At 43.6% G+C, this 15,567-nt stretch overlaps 1 protein-coding gene across 1 annotated transcript; it reads right to left on the bottom strand.

Annotated features, from left to right (window-relative positions):
• Window positions 1-5,968: 5,968 nt before the first annotated feature.
• LOC147342117 (pregnancy-associated glycoprotein 1) lies at window positions 5,969-15,174 on the bottom strand. Its single transcript, XM_086384524.1, has 9 exons — window positions 15,074-15,174; window positions 13,847-13,997; window positions 12,745-12,862; window positions 12,528-12,646; window positions 11,138-11,331; window positions 10,095-10,211; window positions 8,007-8,148; window positions 7,821-7,919; window positions 5,969-6,118 (listed from the first exon to the last, which is right to left on the bottom strand). Exons 1-9 carry the CDS (start codon window positions 15,172-15,174, stop codon window positions 5,969-5,971), a joined length of 1,191 nt encoding a protein of 396 aa, XP_086240650.1.
• Between the last annotated feature and the right edge of the window lie 393 nt (window positions 15,175-15,567).

Below are 15,567 nucleotides of genomic sequence, written 5' to 3'. Positions count from 1 at the left end.
TTCTCGGTAATGGACATGGCGAAGGAGAATCCAGATTTCCTCTCCATCTGCAATGACAAGACCATAACCCTTGCCTAGGGATTGTAAGATTCCTGGCAGCCACTGATTTAATTGCTTATACCATATTGGTGTATTGATTTCTAATTTGCTGTTTTTGTCTTCTGCAAAATGTCTATCTGCATGAGTGTCAGAATTATTTTTTGTTAAGTTTAAAAATTTTAGGGAATAAAGAGTTAAAGATAATAGTAATTGAGGCTTCATAAGATAAGAAGTGTATCTCCTCTTCCAAATTCCCCCTTTCTGTTTTAATAAATGAGTGTTTAGGGTGTGGTGGGCTCTTTCAATAATGGCTTGACCCTGGGGATTATAGGGTATTCCTGTAATGTGTGTGATGTTCCATTCCAATAAAAATGAACGAAACGAGTGCAAGGTAAATGCAGGTCCATTGTCTGTTTTCAGGACTGAAGGAATCCCCATAACGGGGAAGGTGAGTAAGAGTGTGGAAATGGCATGTTTGCTGGGTTCTGAAGAGACAGGTATTGCCCAGATAAAGCCAGAAAATGTATCTACTGAGATAAAAAGCCAAAAAAAAAAACTTTCCTAGGGAGCAGTGAGTGAAGTCAGATTGCCAAAGGGAATTAGGCTGTTGCCCCCGGGGGTTAACTCCTGAAATCGTAGTTCGTAAGTGCAGAGGAGCACAGACATCACAGGTTGTAATAATATGCCTTGCTTCAGTGAGGGGAATATGGTATTTAGAGTGCAATCTGTTATAATATTTAAAATTGGTATAAAGATTAGCATGTTCATCACTGACAGACATAAAGATGGGAGCTATGAGCCTGTCAATGGCATCATTTCTTGCAACCAGAGGACCAGGTAAACCTGAATGAGCACATATATGTGCAATGAGGAAAGGTTCTGTACGTGAGCGAATTAAGGCTTGAGTCTGTGAAAAAAGAGTATATAATTCTTCATCTAGATTGTATAAAAAGGTGGTAACAATGTCGGGAAAAAGGGAAGCAAGGCATTTGGAATCAGTATATACGTTGAAGGATAATGATTGAAGAGCCAAAAGCGCATATAAAACATACAATTCAATTCTTTGTACTGAAGAATAGGTAGTGGGTAATTTCTCTTTGATATCAGGGCTGACAATCCCTGCTACGTCTTTCTTGTTGCCATAAGTGAAATAGGTGGGTGCATTGGAAATAGGCTGGGATGCAATGATATTAGTTATAATGAATTTAGTACATTGTAGAAAGTCCCATAATTTTCCTTTTGACAAATGAAATAAGATAACATTTTGAAAATCATTTAATGCTATTTGCATGGTCAGGTTATACTGTAAGGCAATTTGCAATTCCTTTTTTGTCAAAGGGACGTGTATTGTATATGGATCAAATTCAGTCAAAGTTTGTACATGGCATGGCTTCTCCCTGACACGATTAATTGTCCTATTTTCTCAATATATGATACGATTTTTTTAGACTGTTTAGTGTGTAAATATACCCATTCTATTGGGCTGTGTTGAGATATAATTGCAGTGGCTGAATGTTCAGTGGGGAATATATATAAAGAAACTGGTTGGTCATGATCTAGCCGAGTTCAGAAAGATTGTTAAATGTGTTCCTCCACTAAGGCTAGCTCTTCTCTGGCCTCTTTTGTTAGCTGCCTAGGGCTATTAGGGTTAAGGGATCCCTCTAAAATTTTAAATAGATTTTGTAAGGCATGGGTGGGGATGCCAACAGATGGCCATAGCCAATTAATATCTGCTAGCAACTTTTGAAAATCATTCAGTGTGCGTAGAGACTGCACAGAAATTTGAGTTTTTTGAGGTTTGATTTTAGATTCTTCCATAATATGTCCTAAATAATTAAAGGGTGCTTTCAATTGAATTTTATCTGGCACAACAAGCAAGCCATGATTTTGAAGAGAAGTAGTAACTTCATTATATAACTGTTGTAAACAGAGTTCAGATTCCATGGAGAGAGGCATATCATCCATGTAATGAATTACGAAAGCAGTAGAATATTTATCTCTAATGGGTTGTAACAAAACAAAGATGAGATATTGGCAAATGGTAGGAGAGTTCATCATTCCCTGAGGTAGAACCTTCCATTGAAATCTTTTAACAGGAGCCATGTGGTTTATAGAAGGAACTGAAAAAGCAAAATGTTTTCTATCTTTAGGATGCAAAGGTATAGTAAAAAAGCAATCCTGTAAAATAATAATTATAGATTAGCCTTTTGGTACCATGGAAGGGGAGGGTAATCCAGGTAGTAATGGCACCATAAGAATTATAGTATTATTAACATTTCTTAGTTCTATCAACATTTGCCATTTTCTTGATTTCTTGTTTATTACATCAGTTTCACCCACTCCTAGTAGTCTAGTAGGAGCCACAATTTTACCCCAATCAAGGGGCCATTCTTCTGCTCTAATGATTGAAATGTCAGCTCCGGTATCTAGCATGCCTGTGAAATTTTTTCCCCGTATGCGTAAAGTGAGCATGGGTTTCTGATGTTCCTTTAACAAGGTGAATAGTGCAGCAGTAAGGTTGGTACTACCAAAGCCTCCCTGCTGAATTTTATCAGATGCTTTCATTGGTTTGACATATGGTAAAAGTAATAATTGTGCAAAATGTTCCCCTTTTTGTACATTCCCCATTTTCACAACATTTACTATAACATGTATTTCCCTTTTATAATCTTTGTCCATAACATCTGTCAATACCATTAAACCTTTCATTGTTCAGCTATTATGTCCCAAAATTAGTCCCACCATCCCGGATGGAATCAGGCCATAATATCCAGTGGGAATTTTGTGGAGGTTATATAATTCCATTAATTCCATGTCATAAGGGCTAGGTATATCAATGCAAGCACTCTTAGATGTAGATGCTAGTAGCGTCATAATGCTGGGTCCTCCTTTTGTAATGGGGCTAGAATATGGCCCCTTTATTAGTTTCCCTGTTGTTTTTGTTGTGCACCTGGGGTCAATGTGTTTCCATGCTTATCAAATTTAGAATGACATTCATTCAGCCAATGGAACCCCTTTTTACATCTTGGACATACTCCTGGGGGTCTCTTCTTATTAGAAGTAGTATTATTTTTTCTGGCCTGTTGGCAGATGGCATTGTTTTTTTCATATGGCTGGCCTTCCTGCAGTTAAAACATTTGGCATTAGCAGCTTTCTGTACATTAAATGTTTCTAATACCACCAATTTTGCTCTATGGGACATAATCCGATATCCTTACAAGCTTTCAAATACTCCATAAGAGAGCCAGTCTCTCGAATTGGTCTAAGCATGGATTGACATTCCTCATTAGCGTTTTCAAAAGCAAGTTGTTTTAAAATAATATTTTGTAAAGTCACATCCTTAATAGATTTTTTGATTGCATCCTTTAATTTCCCTATAAATTGAGACTATTCCTCCTCATGTCCTTGAATAATCTTAACAAATGAACCATCAGAGTTCGTGCTATCAACCTTTGCCCACACCCTGCAGGCAGTTTCTTTAATGAAATGCAACATCTGAGGGGTAATATTAGCTAATTGCACAATCATATCGGCCATGGCTCTTGTTCCAGTGAGTATGCCATAGGTTAAATTGGCAGGGTTACCATGAGATTGCTGGTTAATCATCATTTGTTGGGCCTCATCATTAACCCATATTTGCCACTGAAGTAATTGTTGAAGATTTTGAACCATCTTTGCTATTTGAAAAAAATCATATGGCATCCAATGATCAGCCCATCCTTTGAGGAATTCTACACAGTAAGGAGAAGTAGGTCCATACAGAGTGCATGCTTTCTTAAAGCTAGACAACATGCCAAAATCTAGATTAGCCCAAGTATTTTGCCCTTGGGAAGGCTGATTAAACTGTATTGAGAAAGCAAAAGCGCAAGCAGGCATCTCCCTAGGAGGAGTGAAATGATTAATACGGGCAAAGTTAGCAACTGCTGTTACAGGTGGAGCAGAAGGAAAAACCTCAGACTTGGGCTGTCCGTTGAATGAAATGACCTCCATTCTAAGTGCCTTCAGTTTCGACACATCCTGTATATATATGTCTCTAAGTTGTTTTTCTAAGGATTGTGTCTGATTGAGCATAACATTCTTATATTTCAAAGCACCTTGCATATCTTGTTCCTTAAGCTCATATTCATGTAAAGACTGAATAGTCTTTACTTCAAAATCAACGTTATGCCCTTCAATTTGTTCTATGATTGCCTGTATGAGTGACCATGTAACCCTTGCCGATATGCTTGCAAAACATTACTTTTAACCCTTTTCTATATGTCTAGATAGAGTGTCCCCTCTTCTGGGAACCATGAATTGTTCCAGTAAAATATGATAGCAGTAATTCAAATGATCTCTTGAGATATTAATACCATTTTGTTTCAGAAAATGATGCATTATAGAAATGAAAGGAATCATATTGCTATGTTGTCCCATCCTGCTTACCTCTTTCTTCAGGGCTTGTTGCTTTGTTCAGCTTTCCATTCAAGCCCCTGTTCGTGGCACCACTTGTGGGGATTTTCTCCCTGGGACTTGGAAACGACAAACCAGAAAGAACAACACTCAGACAGTCTCTTGCAAGGACTGACAAATTTGTTTCTGCAGTTGAGCCTTTTTATAGAAGCAGGAACAAAGAGCTTAGAGTATATGGCCAGCAGAATATGTATGGGGTTAAGACATAATCAGTAAAAGATATTTCAAGGACAGCACGTTCTAAATGACCCAGGTGTTTATCCCATGACCCATTTTCTCAAGCAACATCTTTAATATTATTAAATCTTGATGCCGAGCATAGCTAAAAGCAGGAGATGTTTTTCAGCTATCGCAAAGCCTGGGTACTTCTGGCCCTCCGCCATTTTCCCAAGGACCTTCTCCTTCAAGGCTATTTTGTGCTGCACTTCCCAACAGCATTGGAGGCAAGAAAGGGGAATTCTGGGCCCTGGAGGAGGGGGGTGGCTCAGGGATCCACTGGGGCCACCACTTACCAAGTAGGACTGGAAAGGACAGAGCAGACATATGTGGCAGAGAGCTGGTGACTGGGGTGTGGGAACAAGAGGGAACCAGCTCTGCATGAAGTACCTCACCCAAAATCCCCTGGAGGAGAAGCCCAGTGATAAGATCATCTGAGATGGGACAAAGAGAGTCTATTTCTTATCCCTTATAATTCCTCTGAATGAGGAGGTGGTGGAGTTGGTGAGCCATCACAAACTCTTCCATGGCCTAGACCATCTGTCAGTCGCTATCCTTGGGGCTGCCTCTCCCCAGCTTCAGTCATGTAGTTCTGGAGGAAATTGACAATCATGTGTGCTGCTGAGTTGGGGCCAAAGACCATGTAAAGCTAGTCATAAGACCCCATGTCCCTGCCAGGATGGCTGATCTAGTGCTGTACATGTGATCTGAGGTGGGTCATTCAGAGAACACCCTTGAACTCTGATGTCTGCAATCTTCTTTCCTTACTAGGTGATGCCTTCAGGATTTAAAACCCTAGGGCAGGTAGCTTGAAATCCCTCACTAGGTGTAGAAGCCTTAAGGAAAAATGTTGCCAGGCTAAGACCATCAAAGTAGACTGAAGGGAAAGAGAGAAGGTGAGAGAGAATTCATGACTTCTGATTTCTTGGGTCTAGTCACTGAGATCTTTGTATTTGCTTTGATTCTTGTATCCTGGATTCCCAGAATCATTTAAATGAGTCTCTATTTTCCTTGAAGCCAGTTTGAGCATGGCTCCTTTCAATTTTGATTCAGACTTGGTTCTAGATCCTTCAGTCCCAGACACAAACAGAGGCAACCATTTGATTCAGCACCATTAAGAGTGAAACCCTTTATTCTTTACTAAGAATAGAGTGTGAAGACCACCAAATACAGTTCACCAGCATTCTGGGCAGGAGTGCCCAAAGTGTGAGTGAGTGTGTGTTAGGAGTGGCCTTACTGATTCCTGAACCACTCTAAGCATTTACACTGCCCGTGCCAGGCCAATTCTGTCATTTCCTCGATCAAAGACCGAGAAATACAGTCTCAGGAAGACGTCACCCAGGTACCAGGTCTCTGTAGATGAACTCACTCGGTTCTCTTGAAAGGTGGTATAGCAGCGGCCTCTATCATCCTGGGGGAGTCAGAGACACACACCAGTCAGCATGAGCCCTTACCGGTGACTTCCCCCAATATCCAGAACCAGCACAATTCTTTGTTTTATTTCCCTCTTTTGGTAAGTATCAAGGGGTTTTCTCAGCATTAGAGGATGTCAGAGTTCATCCAAAACCAAAGAGGGCCAAGACATGAGGTTTCCATGAGGAAGGGTGTGGTGAGTGCAGGACTGGGAGTTGGGGAAACAGAGGAATGAAAAAAAAACAAAGTCCTACTATAAAGCATAAGGAACTATATTCAATATTCAGTGATAAACCAAATGAAAAAGAATAAGAAAAAATATATTTTTTCTGTGTATGACTGAGTCACATTGTTGTGCGGCAGAACTTAATGCACACTGAAGATTAGCCAATCTTCAATATATATATATATTTTTAGAAAAGAACAAGTGTGTCCATAATTCCCTTCACTCCCTGTTACTTTTCTTCTCACACCTGCTCCTTGTTTTCTCTGCAGAGAATGCTGGTTCTCCTCCTGCATCCCTACAATCCAAACTTTATTAAAAAAAAAACAAACTTTTTTTGTATTGCAGTATAGCTTATTAACAATATTCTGAGTTTCAGGTGGACAGTAAAGGGATTCAACTTTATGTATCCGGGTATCCTGGTCCAAAGACATCTCTCCCATCCAGGCCGTCATGTAACTGAGCGGAGTTCCCTGTGCTACAAAGTAACTCATTGTTGGTTATCCATCTTACATAGAATAGTGCCCACAACACGTTCTTGAAGACTTAACTCAGGAACTCAGAGAAGCCTCGCTAGGACCACACTCACCCTCTTTGGCCACTCCAGGCTTGGTTGGGTAATGTACTCTGTTTCCCCATACCCACTGGTCAGTCCGTAGCCCTCATCACCCCTCGTAAGTCCCCAGTGCCCCAGTGCAGACCATCTTGAGATGACATTTGCATGGAATCCAGTGCAGTTTTGCCTAGAAACAAGTAACCCTCCATATGGCTTAATGAGTTTGTCATTTTAGAATTCCTGAAATTCCCTCTCTTCCTCAAAGCCTTCTTGAGCCCATCAGCCTGCTCTGAACTCTCGAAGGAAGCTGACATGAAGCCTGCACCCTGTAACAGGGCTGAGCACTCACTGTGCACCCTTTATTCACCTTAGTATCCAGCCTCCCCACAGAGGGGTCGGGGACATCAACTCACAGAGGAGGCACCTGGCCAGAGCAATGGGAACATGCAGCTGAGAACTAGGCTGACCATGTAATTTATCATCCAAACCAGGCAAAGTTTGAGAAGGGAACAGAGATTGTTAACTTATCATGGACATCACACTGGGACTGTCACCAGCCATTCTCCTTGTAACATGGGCTATTTCAGGGATTGCTAGAGCTGAATTTCATGTTCATGCACCTACGGGTTCAGATTGAATTGAAACTCTTTGAGGACTGAGGACCTTAGTGTTCCCCTCTCCCTGACTCCCACCATGCCCTATGGTGTGGCATCTCCACATTTATTTCAGGAAGATCAGTGTCCCACACAGCCCTTACTTCTCAAATGATTGGTTTTGTGGGAGGCACTGGCCCAGCTACAGGGCTCAGCAGCATCTGCAATGGGGTGACATGGCCTCCAGAGGGCGCCCTCCTCCCAGCAGTAGCCCAAGGGTTCCTGCAAGCTCCAGTTTGAGAATCAACCTTCAGTATTGTCCTCTCACCTTGAGGATGTAGGCTCGACCTGGCACTGGGTAGTTGATGCCGTTGATGGTGAAGACAATAGAGGGCAGGGTATTGACCTCAGAACATGGAACGTAGTGCTGTTAGAGAGAGAGGGAGAGAGGTTGGCCCTGGAGATGCTTCTGGTGTGTGGAGACTGGGAGTGACCCTGGGGCATAATGCTTCACCTCGGAACCTCGTGGTATGGCACCGATGAGCCTATGGATGTTATTGACCAGTCTTCTTGGACCTACGATATCTGATGTCCCGGTGTCCACAAGGGCCTTGCAGCCATCAGAACAAGCAATAATCTTTCTTTCAATGGAGATGCTGAGAGACAATGGAAGAAAGCAGGCATCAAGGTCACTCTGAGTCTCCCCAGAGTTGTCCCCTTCCCAACTGTCTCCTAAACAGCCCTTCATCTCTTGCCCTCTTTTCCTTTATTCTCGACACAGCACCTTTCTTGACTTCCTCGGATGCAGTACTTGAATATACCAGGATCTTTGTACCTTGACACAAGCTGGTCTTCCTTCCTAGAAGACACCAATCCCCTTTGACTAGCAAATTTCTTCTCATCTTCCAGATTCCACCTTAATTGTATGGTTTTCGAGAATTCTTTGCCCCAGTGTTTATCAGTCTCCTATCTTGGTCACTCTCTGTAGACCCTCATGTCTGCTTCTGCTGCTGCTGCTAACTCACTTCAGTCATGTCCAACTCTGTGGGACTTCATATAGGGCAGCCCACCAGGATTTTCCAGGCAAGAGTACTGGAGTGGGTTGCCATTGCCTTCTCCTTCTCATGTCTAGCATGTACCAAAGTCACAATTCACTATGTGGGCGAGTCACCACATGTACATCTGCATTCTTAGATGTGAGGGTGAGTTTTATTCTCATTGTCTCCCTAAAGTGCCTGAGACACAGTGGACACCCAATGCTTGTCTTTTCAATGAGTGAATGAAGACTGAGAAAATAATAAGAAACCTCCAGAGAGCTGTATCTGATGGGGAACAAACAACAGGTCACAGCAGAGTGAAGATGGAGATTCACAGGGGCAGCAGATTCTCATAGTAGGGGGAGAAAGGGGCTCCTCTGGGATAGTGTGTCTCCCAGCATTGCTCCTACAACCAGCTCAGACCCTGAGACCCTGGCCAGGAAATACATGACTAGCCCACAGAAACTCCAAAGGACAGGTCAGCTTTTGTCTGAGGGTATCACACAGAATCCTATCAATTATGCCTCTTGTTCTCAGGTCACTCCTGGATCCCACCTTCCTGATTCCCTGATTCTCTGTTATAGACCCTGTCCCACTGTGTGCCCAAGAACATGGCGTGTCCTTTTTATTAGTTGCTTTCACATCTTAAGAATGCAGCCAACCACTCTCCACTCCTGGGTAGCTGCTCCCTAATAAGACCAGTTCTCCCCATTTTCTCAGGACTGTCCCTGTTTTTAAAATGACATTCATCTGTGCTGAGAACTTCCTATGTCCTAGGTAGCCCTGGACAGTCTGTCATCTTATCATAACTCTGTTCAGGCTGGTGAAATTCTCCATGATCCTCTGTTCACCACATTGTAGAGTCCTCTAACCATGGACCCCACCTCAAAGGGCAATGGGTGCAGCCCTACGCCAGCTGCACAGACCTCTCTGGACCCTTTTACAACCCTTGTCAGAGCCTTGCTCAGAAGGCCTGAGGATTATGAACCCATGGATTGTTTGTGTATCTAAGTGCTTGTGTGTTTGTTTGTATGTGTGTTTCCATGTGTCTCTGTGTGTGCTTCTGTGTGTCTGACTAGCTATGCATGTTTTTATGTGTCTCTGTGTAGGTTTAAAGGAGAAGGCAATGGCACCCCACTCCAGTACTCTTGCCTGGAAAATCCCATGGATGGGGGAGCCTGGTGGGCTGCAGTCCATTTGGTTGCGAAGAGTCAGACATGACTGAGCGACTTCACTTGCACTTTTCACTTTCATGCATTGGAGAAAGAAATGGCAACCCCCTCCAGTGTTCTTGCCTGGAGAATCCCAGGGAAGGGGGAGCCTGGTGGGCTGCCATCTATGGGGTCGCACAGAGTCAGACACGACAAAGTGACTTAGCAGCAGTAGCAGCAGTGTAGGTTTATATATGTCTGCTTGTGTGTTTCCATGTGTCTGTCTGTGTTGTTGAAGGTGGTGTATATGTCTGTGTGACTGTGTGTCTGAGAATGCATTTGTGTGTGTCTGCCTGTGTCCATGTACAGTAGTGGGAGCATCACTTGGGCTGACCCTCAGAGGGAGAGGCTTACCGGTCCATGTGTACACTCCAGTCGCCTGCTTGGATCAAGGGTACCCAGTTGAGCTCTCCCTCATAATAGCGGTGGTCCACCCCACCAAACATCACCACACTGCCCTCCCGCTCATCTCTGTAGAGAGAAGAGAGGGGGCAATCCTTGGAGGATAGTAACAGCAGCACTGTCTGAGAGCTGTGCTTGTCCACCCATCAAGGCCCTAATAAGGTCCCCATGTACAGATGCAGAAATAGCATCTGGGAGAGATTGAGATCCAGACTGAGATCTGTTACTGGCTAGTGAGTGGCACAGAGGAGGTTAGAAGCTGAATCACTTGGCTGGGCACCACCCACTATGTCTTCTGAAGACGCCCTGGACCTCCAGTGACTTGAGTGCTCAGACACCCTCAGAGGACACGATGCTGAAGTGTTTTGGTTTCCCCTTGTCCACCTTGTCATTTTTTCAGGAAAATCAAGGCCTAAGGGGAGTTCAAAGGGTGTGAGTTCAGGTTACCCAGAGTTGGCTTCACTCGCCTGTGACCTCTACTGTCCAAAGGGCCACACACTGAGAAGGGACCCCGCCTCTGCTCTCCCTGTCTTGAAACGCCTAATATTTCTTGAACAAGGGGTCCCACACTTTTGTGTCCCACACTTTCATTTCTCACTGGCTCCTACAAATTGGGTAGCTGGTCCTGGGCTCCCAGTGAAATGCTAATGAGGAAGGAAAGATATCCACCATCCTTCTCATTTCTTCTTTATCAAATTCATAAGCAAATCCTAATGCCTTTTCCTTCAACTTGTTTTCTGTTGCCTTCCATTAGTCGTCCTCCTCACTCACCCCACTAGACCGTGTTACTGATCTTGAGCCCAGGAGAAGGGTTGGGTTCCAATAAAATTTTATTTATAAAAGCCAGGGGTGAAGCCAGTTGGGCCCTTGGGCCATAGTTATCTTGGGTTAGATTATCTCTCACAATAGTTCTTTATCAAGTGTTCTATAATTTTCGTGCAACTGAAAGCACCTTCAGCTAATTTGGAGAAAGGGATTGTCCATCTCAGACTTACTTGCTCAAGTAGAAGGCAAAAACAGGCTCAGAAATGGCACCTTGATTCTTCAGCTTGTCAAAGATGGGGATGGCTCCAGAGAAGGATAGGTTGGGGTAGTTCAAGCCCAAGACACCATCATAAATTCTGCCCTCAAACCCGTATTCCTCAACGCTTAGACCAAATGGCTGGTCAGTACTTACAAGGTTCCCAATCTGTGGGAGAGAAGAGTGTTCCCACTTACAGATACCTGAAGTGGGGCTCAGACTGGGCTGGGGTGCATTGCCATTAGATCATCAGAGAAAAATTGAGGCTGGGCTCTGTCTTCGGTGGCCCACAGATGGTTAGATGAAGCTGGGAGGGGAATTTGGGTTCGATTTGAGATAGGCTGTGCATTTTGTAACATTTGCCCCTCTGAAAAACACCACTGAGTGAATCAAATTGGCCTCATGGCTTCTGTACAGGTGGGGCAACCAAGAGTCAGGCCAGGTCCCATTGGCGCCATCTTATGGGCAAAACCATCAAGAGTAAGATAGCTTTCTCTTTGTCATCACTGTGACCTATGACAGGAATGGACTGCATTCTCTGTAATGTACTGTGGATTCTGCATCTGTCCAGGAAGACAGAAGCCAAAAACACAATCTTGCTTGCAAGGTTCTATGAAACTACTGCCTGGGGAATTCACTTTTGGGGACACGTGCATATTTCTGTGAGTGTGTATGAGAGAGAAAGAGAGAGAGGGGAACTACTCAAGTATTTTGGGGGAGGCAGGCCATAGGTTAATTAGACTCTCAAGGGTCCTCTAGAGTGAGAACTCATTTATCAGACCCCTTGACTTCTCAGGCCCCCAGTTTCCCACTCTGGATACCTGAAGTCCTTGACTGCCCCCAGGGTCCCCAGATCAGTTTTGTCCTGTCCCCAAACACCCCACAGCAACTTCAGTCCTGAAAAGCCAGCCTAACTCCACCTTTTATCACATGTGTGCCCTCAGCAAGGTCCTTGCTGTCTGCACCTCAGTTTTCTCATATGTCTCATGAGCTAATCAGACCACCTGCTGTGTGGGATTGTTGCAGGATTAAACCAGTTATCACCTGAAAATGCCTGGAACAGTCTGTGAATATAAAAGTGGGTGCTTTTTTCCCTTCTTCTAGCTCCCAGCAAAATGAACCTTGAACTACTCATGGGCAGAGGAGCTGCATGTCCACACCTCAAGCCACTCTCTGGGTTAGCTGATTTGTTTGCTCATGTGTTACCATGGGCACTGCCTCCCCAGAGACATGATCCTGTGGATAAGATGGCCAATATCTATGGGAGTTAGTATAGGAGGGGTCCTGACAGATGGTGCTGCATCTGTTTTCAAGCAGTGGTCACTCCATAGCCAGTCCTGACTCGGCATTTGTTACACTGTTACCCGAACTGTGTCATGAACAACAACTCCTTTCATTCTCCCAGATCCATAGGTGATCCTGAAGGTCTTATTGGTAAGCCGGAAGGTGGAAGACTGAAGATGTCTGAACCTAACGTGTGTAGCTGCAGACACAAGAGATGAGTGTCATCAGGTGTCAAGGGTGGAAACATGGTGGCAGGGCAAGTAAAGGATGGTCTGGGTATAGTGTATCTGTACTCACAACAGGCTGGACTAGTGCAAAAGTCGGAGGGCACCCACAAGTCAGATGAGGCTGTGTCAAAGACAACCTGGAATTCCTGAGGGGGTGTTCCAATGGTGATGTTACCCATGTAGACCAACTACAGGGAGAAGGAGGGAGTGGGTTAGTGCAGAACTGGCTACCCTCTATTCCCACACTGATGCCTCCCTCTGGGTGTCACATATCTCTTGAGATCACTTTCTAACCATCGTGAAGCTCACAGGCTTTGGTCACAGACATATCTGCATTTGATATATTTTTCCTGTGCTACATTGTATGCAGGATATTGACTCAATGACCAGACGTTGAAGTGGTACCTCCTGCATGGGAAGCCCAGAGGCATAACCACTGTGCCTCCAGGACTGCTGGACACCCAGGGAATCCTGGTGCCTTCATTTGAGAAGCTCTGTAGTCTCTTCAAACCCAGCCTTAGCACCCACTTCTCCAGGAGATCCTTCTTGATCAACCCCAGCCACTCCCTCTAAACTCAGACCACATCCAATCAACAGTACACAGTTGACACTTTCATTTGACATGTGTATTTACTCTTTGCCTACCTCTCAGGCTGGCATGGGCATTTTTGAAGACATCTTTAAGACAAAATAAGCCCTTTTTCTAAACTAAAAACAGGAACCACAGCGATTCTTATGGCCATACTCAGAATACAGATTCAGTAACTTTTTACTACCATCATTCTTGCATCTGTGGAAACTGAATTCCTCTACCTGGGGATTCACAATTGCTTTGCAGTTGGTTCTACCTTTTGATCAGTGATGGTTCACTCTTCATTTATAACTGAGTGGCTCATTTATTTCAGAAGGAACAATCACCCTCAAACTAATGACACGTCTTTGACACAGAAATGGATGTTTACCTGCCACCTGGTAATTGCCAGGCCCAGTCACAAAGACCAACAGTTGAGGATGAGAGTGCCTTGTCCTCTGGGTGGGGTCCCTCTTTCCAGCGTTTCTGCCTTCTACAGGAACCCAACCCCAACATCCCACCTGGGACCTCCAGATGAGCCCCAGTGCTAGGCTAGAGCACCAGAGGGCGCTGTGGAGTACCATCCTCCCAAAATACTCACATCCTTGATGTTTCTCAGCGGGTGAGTAGTTAGATTTGAGCCACGAAAAGAAATCTGGGACAGACTGTAAGCGTGCTCCTTCAGGAAATTGTTCAGCATGTTTTTTCCACTGACGACATTTCTCATGGTCTTCAGTCTCCTTAGAGGTATTCTTTCACCAAGCATTCGACAAAGAAAACAAAGAAGATGCTACAATTAGCTGTCAGTGTTAAGGTATAACTGTTATTGTTATGGCCTTGTGTATTTTCTAACCATTTTTATGAGGCACATTATTATCAGAATTTTATGCATATACCATGGCAAAGACATAGATTTCAATACAGGTTCTGTTCTGCAATCTTGCGTAAGACATATGACCATGAGTGTCTCAGTCTTTCCTTCAGTATAATGGTAGAATGTAACAATACAAACCCTCCAAATAGGATATCTTGGGGATAAGTGAAGTGATGGATATAAGGTACCTGATAAATAGGAAGTCTCAACAATGACATCCATTAGCATTGCTGTTGCCATCCCACTCGTTCCTTCTCATAGAACCTCAAGGAAGGAGGTAGAGGGGAACTCTTATGCTCTTTTACAAGGGAGCAATTTTAAATTCCAGAAGTTTCTGAGTTGGCTCTGGTCACACTGCTTGTCAGATACAAAACAATGTAAAACAGTGTATCTTTCTCCAAGTTGAAAGAGAAGAGAGAGTTGAAAGAAGAATGCAAGATATAGGGAACAAGTAAGGGAAATTCAGAGGCTTGAGAAGGAAGTAAGAGTCAAATGAAAAATCAAAAGAAAACAACACAAAGAGAAATACACTCCCAGTGACTTCCAAAGAGATGGAGAGATAAATGACAGTGATACCAAAATGCAGACATAGACATAAACACACTGAAGTAGACAGGGGAAAAAGGGGACACATTGAAAAAAATGTAGAAAAGTACTATTCCACAGGACCACATCAACATCTGCATTGACTGTGCATTGAACAGTTGTAAGGAGTTGCTTTTTCAATAGGTCATGACATGACTGGACCTCAAGATTTGTGCAACCCAAATGTACACCAAGACCTTTGGTTCCACAGTTCCTATAGCAAGTTACTTATCAATAAGTAAGAGTTGAGCTTTAAGACTCTTAGGGAAATATTCCATTACATTCTAAACCTGATGGGTGGAAGAATAATCAGATGAAAAGAAAAATCTGAGAAAGGAATATGATGTGGCTTATAGTCCCCATACTTACTTGACTATGCACTCTGAGAAGGCCACCAGCCCGAGGAGCACAAGCCACTTCATGTTTATTTCCTGGATCCAAGTACTCAGGGAAGATTTGGTTCTTAGCATGTAGTGGTGACCAGGAGCCCCTAGTTATATATGCTCTGACCTACCCTAGTTTTCCCCTTTAGGCCACTAAAAGATCTGAAAAAAACACAAAGGTCTCGATAAAATCTTTACTTTCATCAGTGTGCTTGGTCAGTGGCCTTTGAAGCTTTTCAGAATACAGAGAATTGAACTGTAATCTCTTCCTTGAAGCTTGTCTGGAAAATCAAACTGATCTGCATGGACATCTAAGAAGATGGAGAACCTTGCCTACTTGGAGAAAAAAATGGCTAGGAATATCATGAAAATGGATACTAGGGGCAATGCTCGACACTCGTGGTTTAATGTCATCTTCCTAGCCATTTCATGAGATATGCATTCCTGTTTTTTCATTGGAGATGAGATTGCTAGGAGGAT

This window comes from Bos grunniens, chromosome 29, assembly GCF_055505025.1.
Source record: "Bos grunniens cultivar Pamir isolate PY7600 chromosome 29, Bosgru_T2T1.0, whole genome shotgun sequence".
Taxonomy (NCBI): Eukaryota; Metazoa; Chordata; class Mammalia; order Artiodactyla; family Bovidae; genus Bos; species Bos grunniens.
Note: the sequence above shows the minus strand (reverse complement) of the source record. Positions and strands in the feature narration are given on the sequence as shown.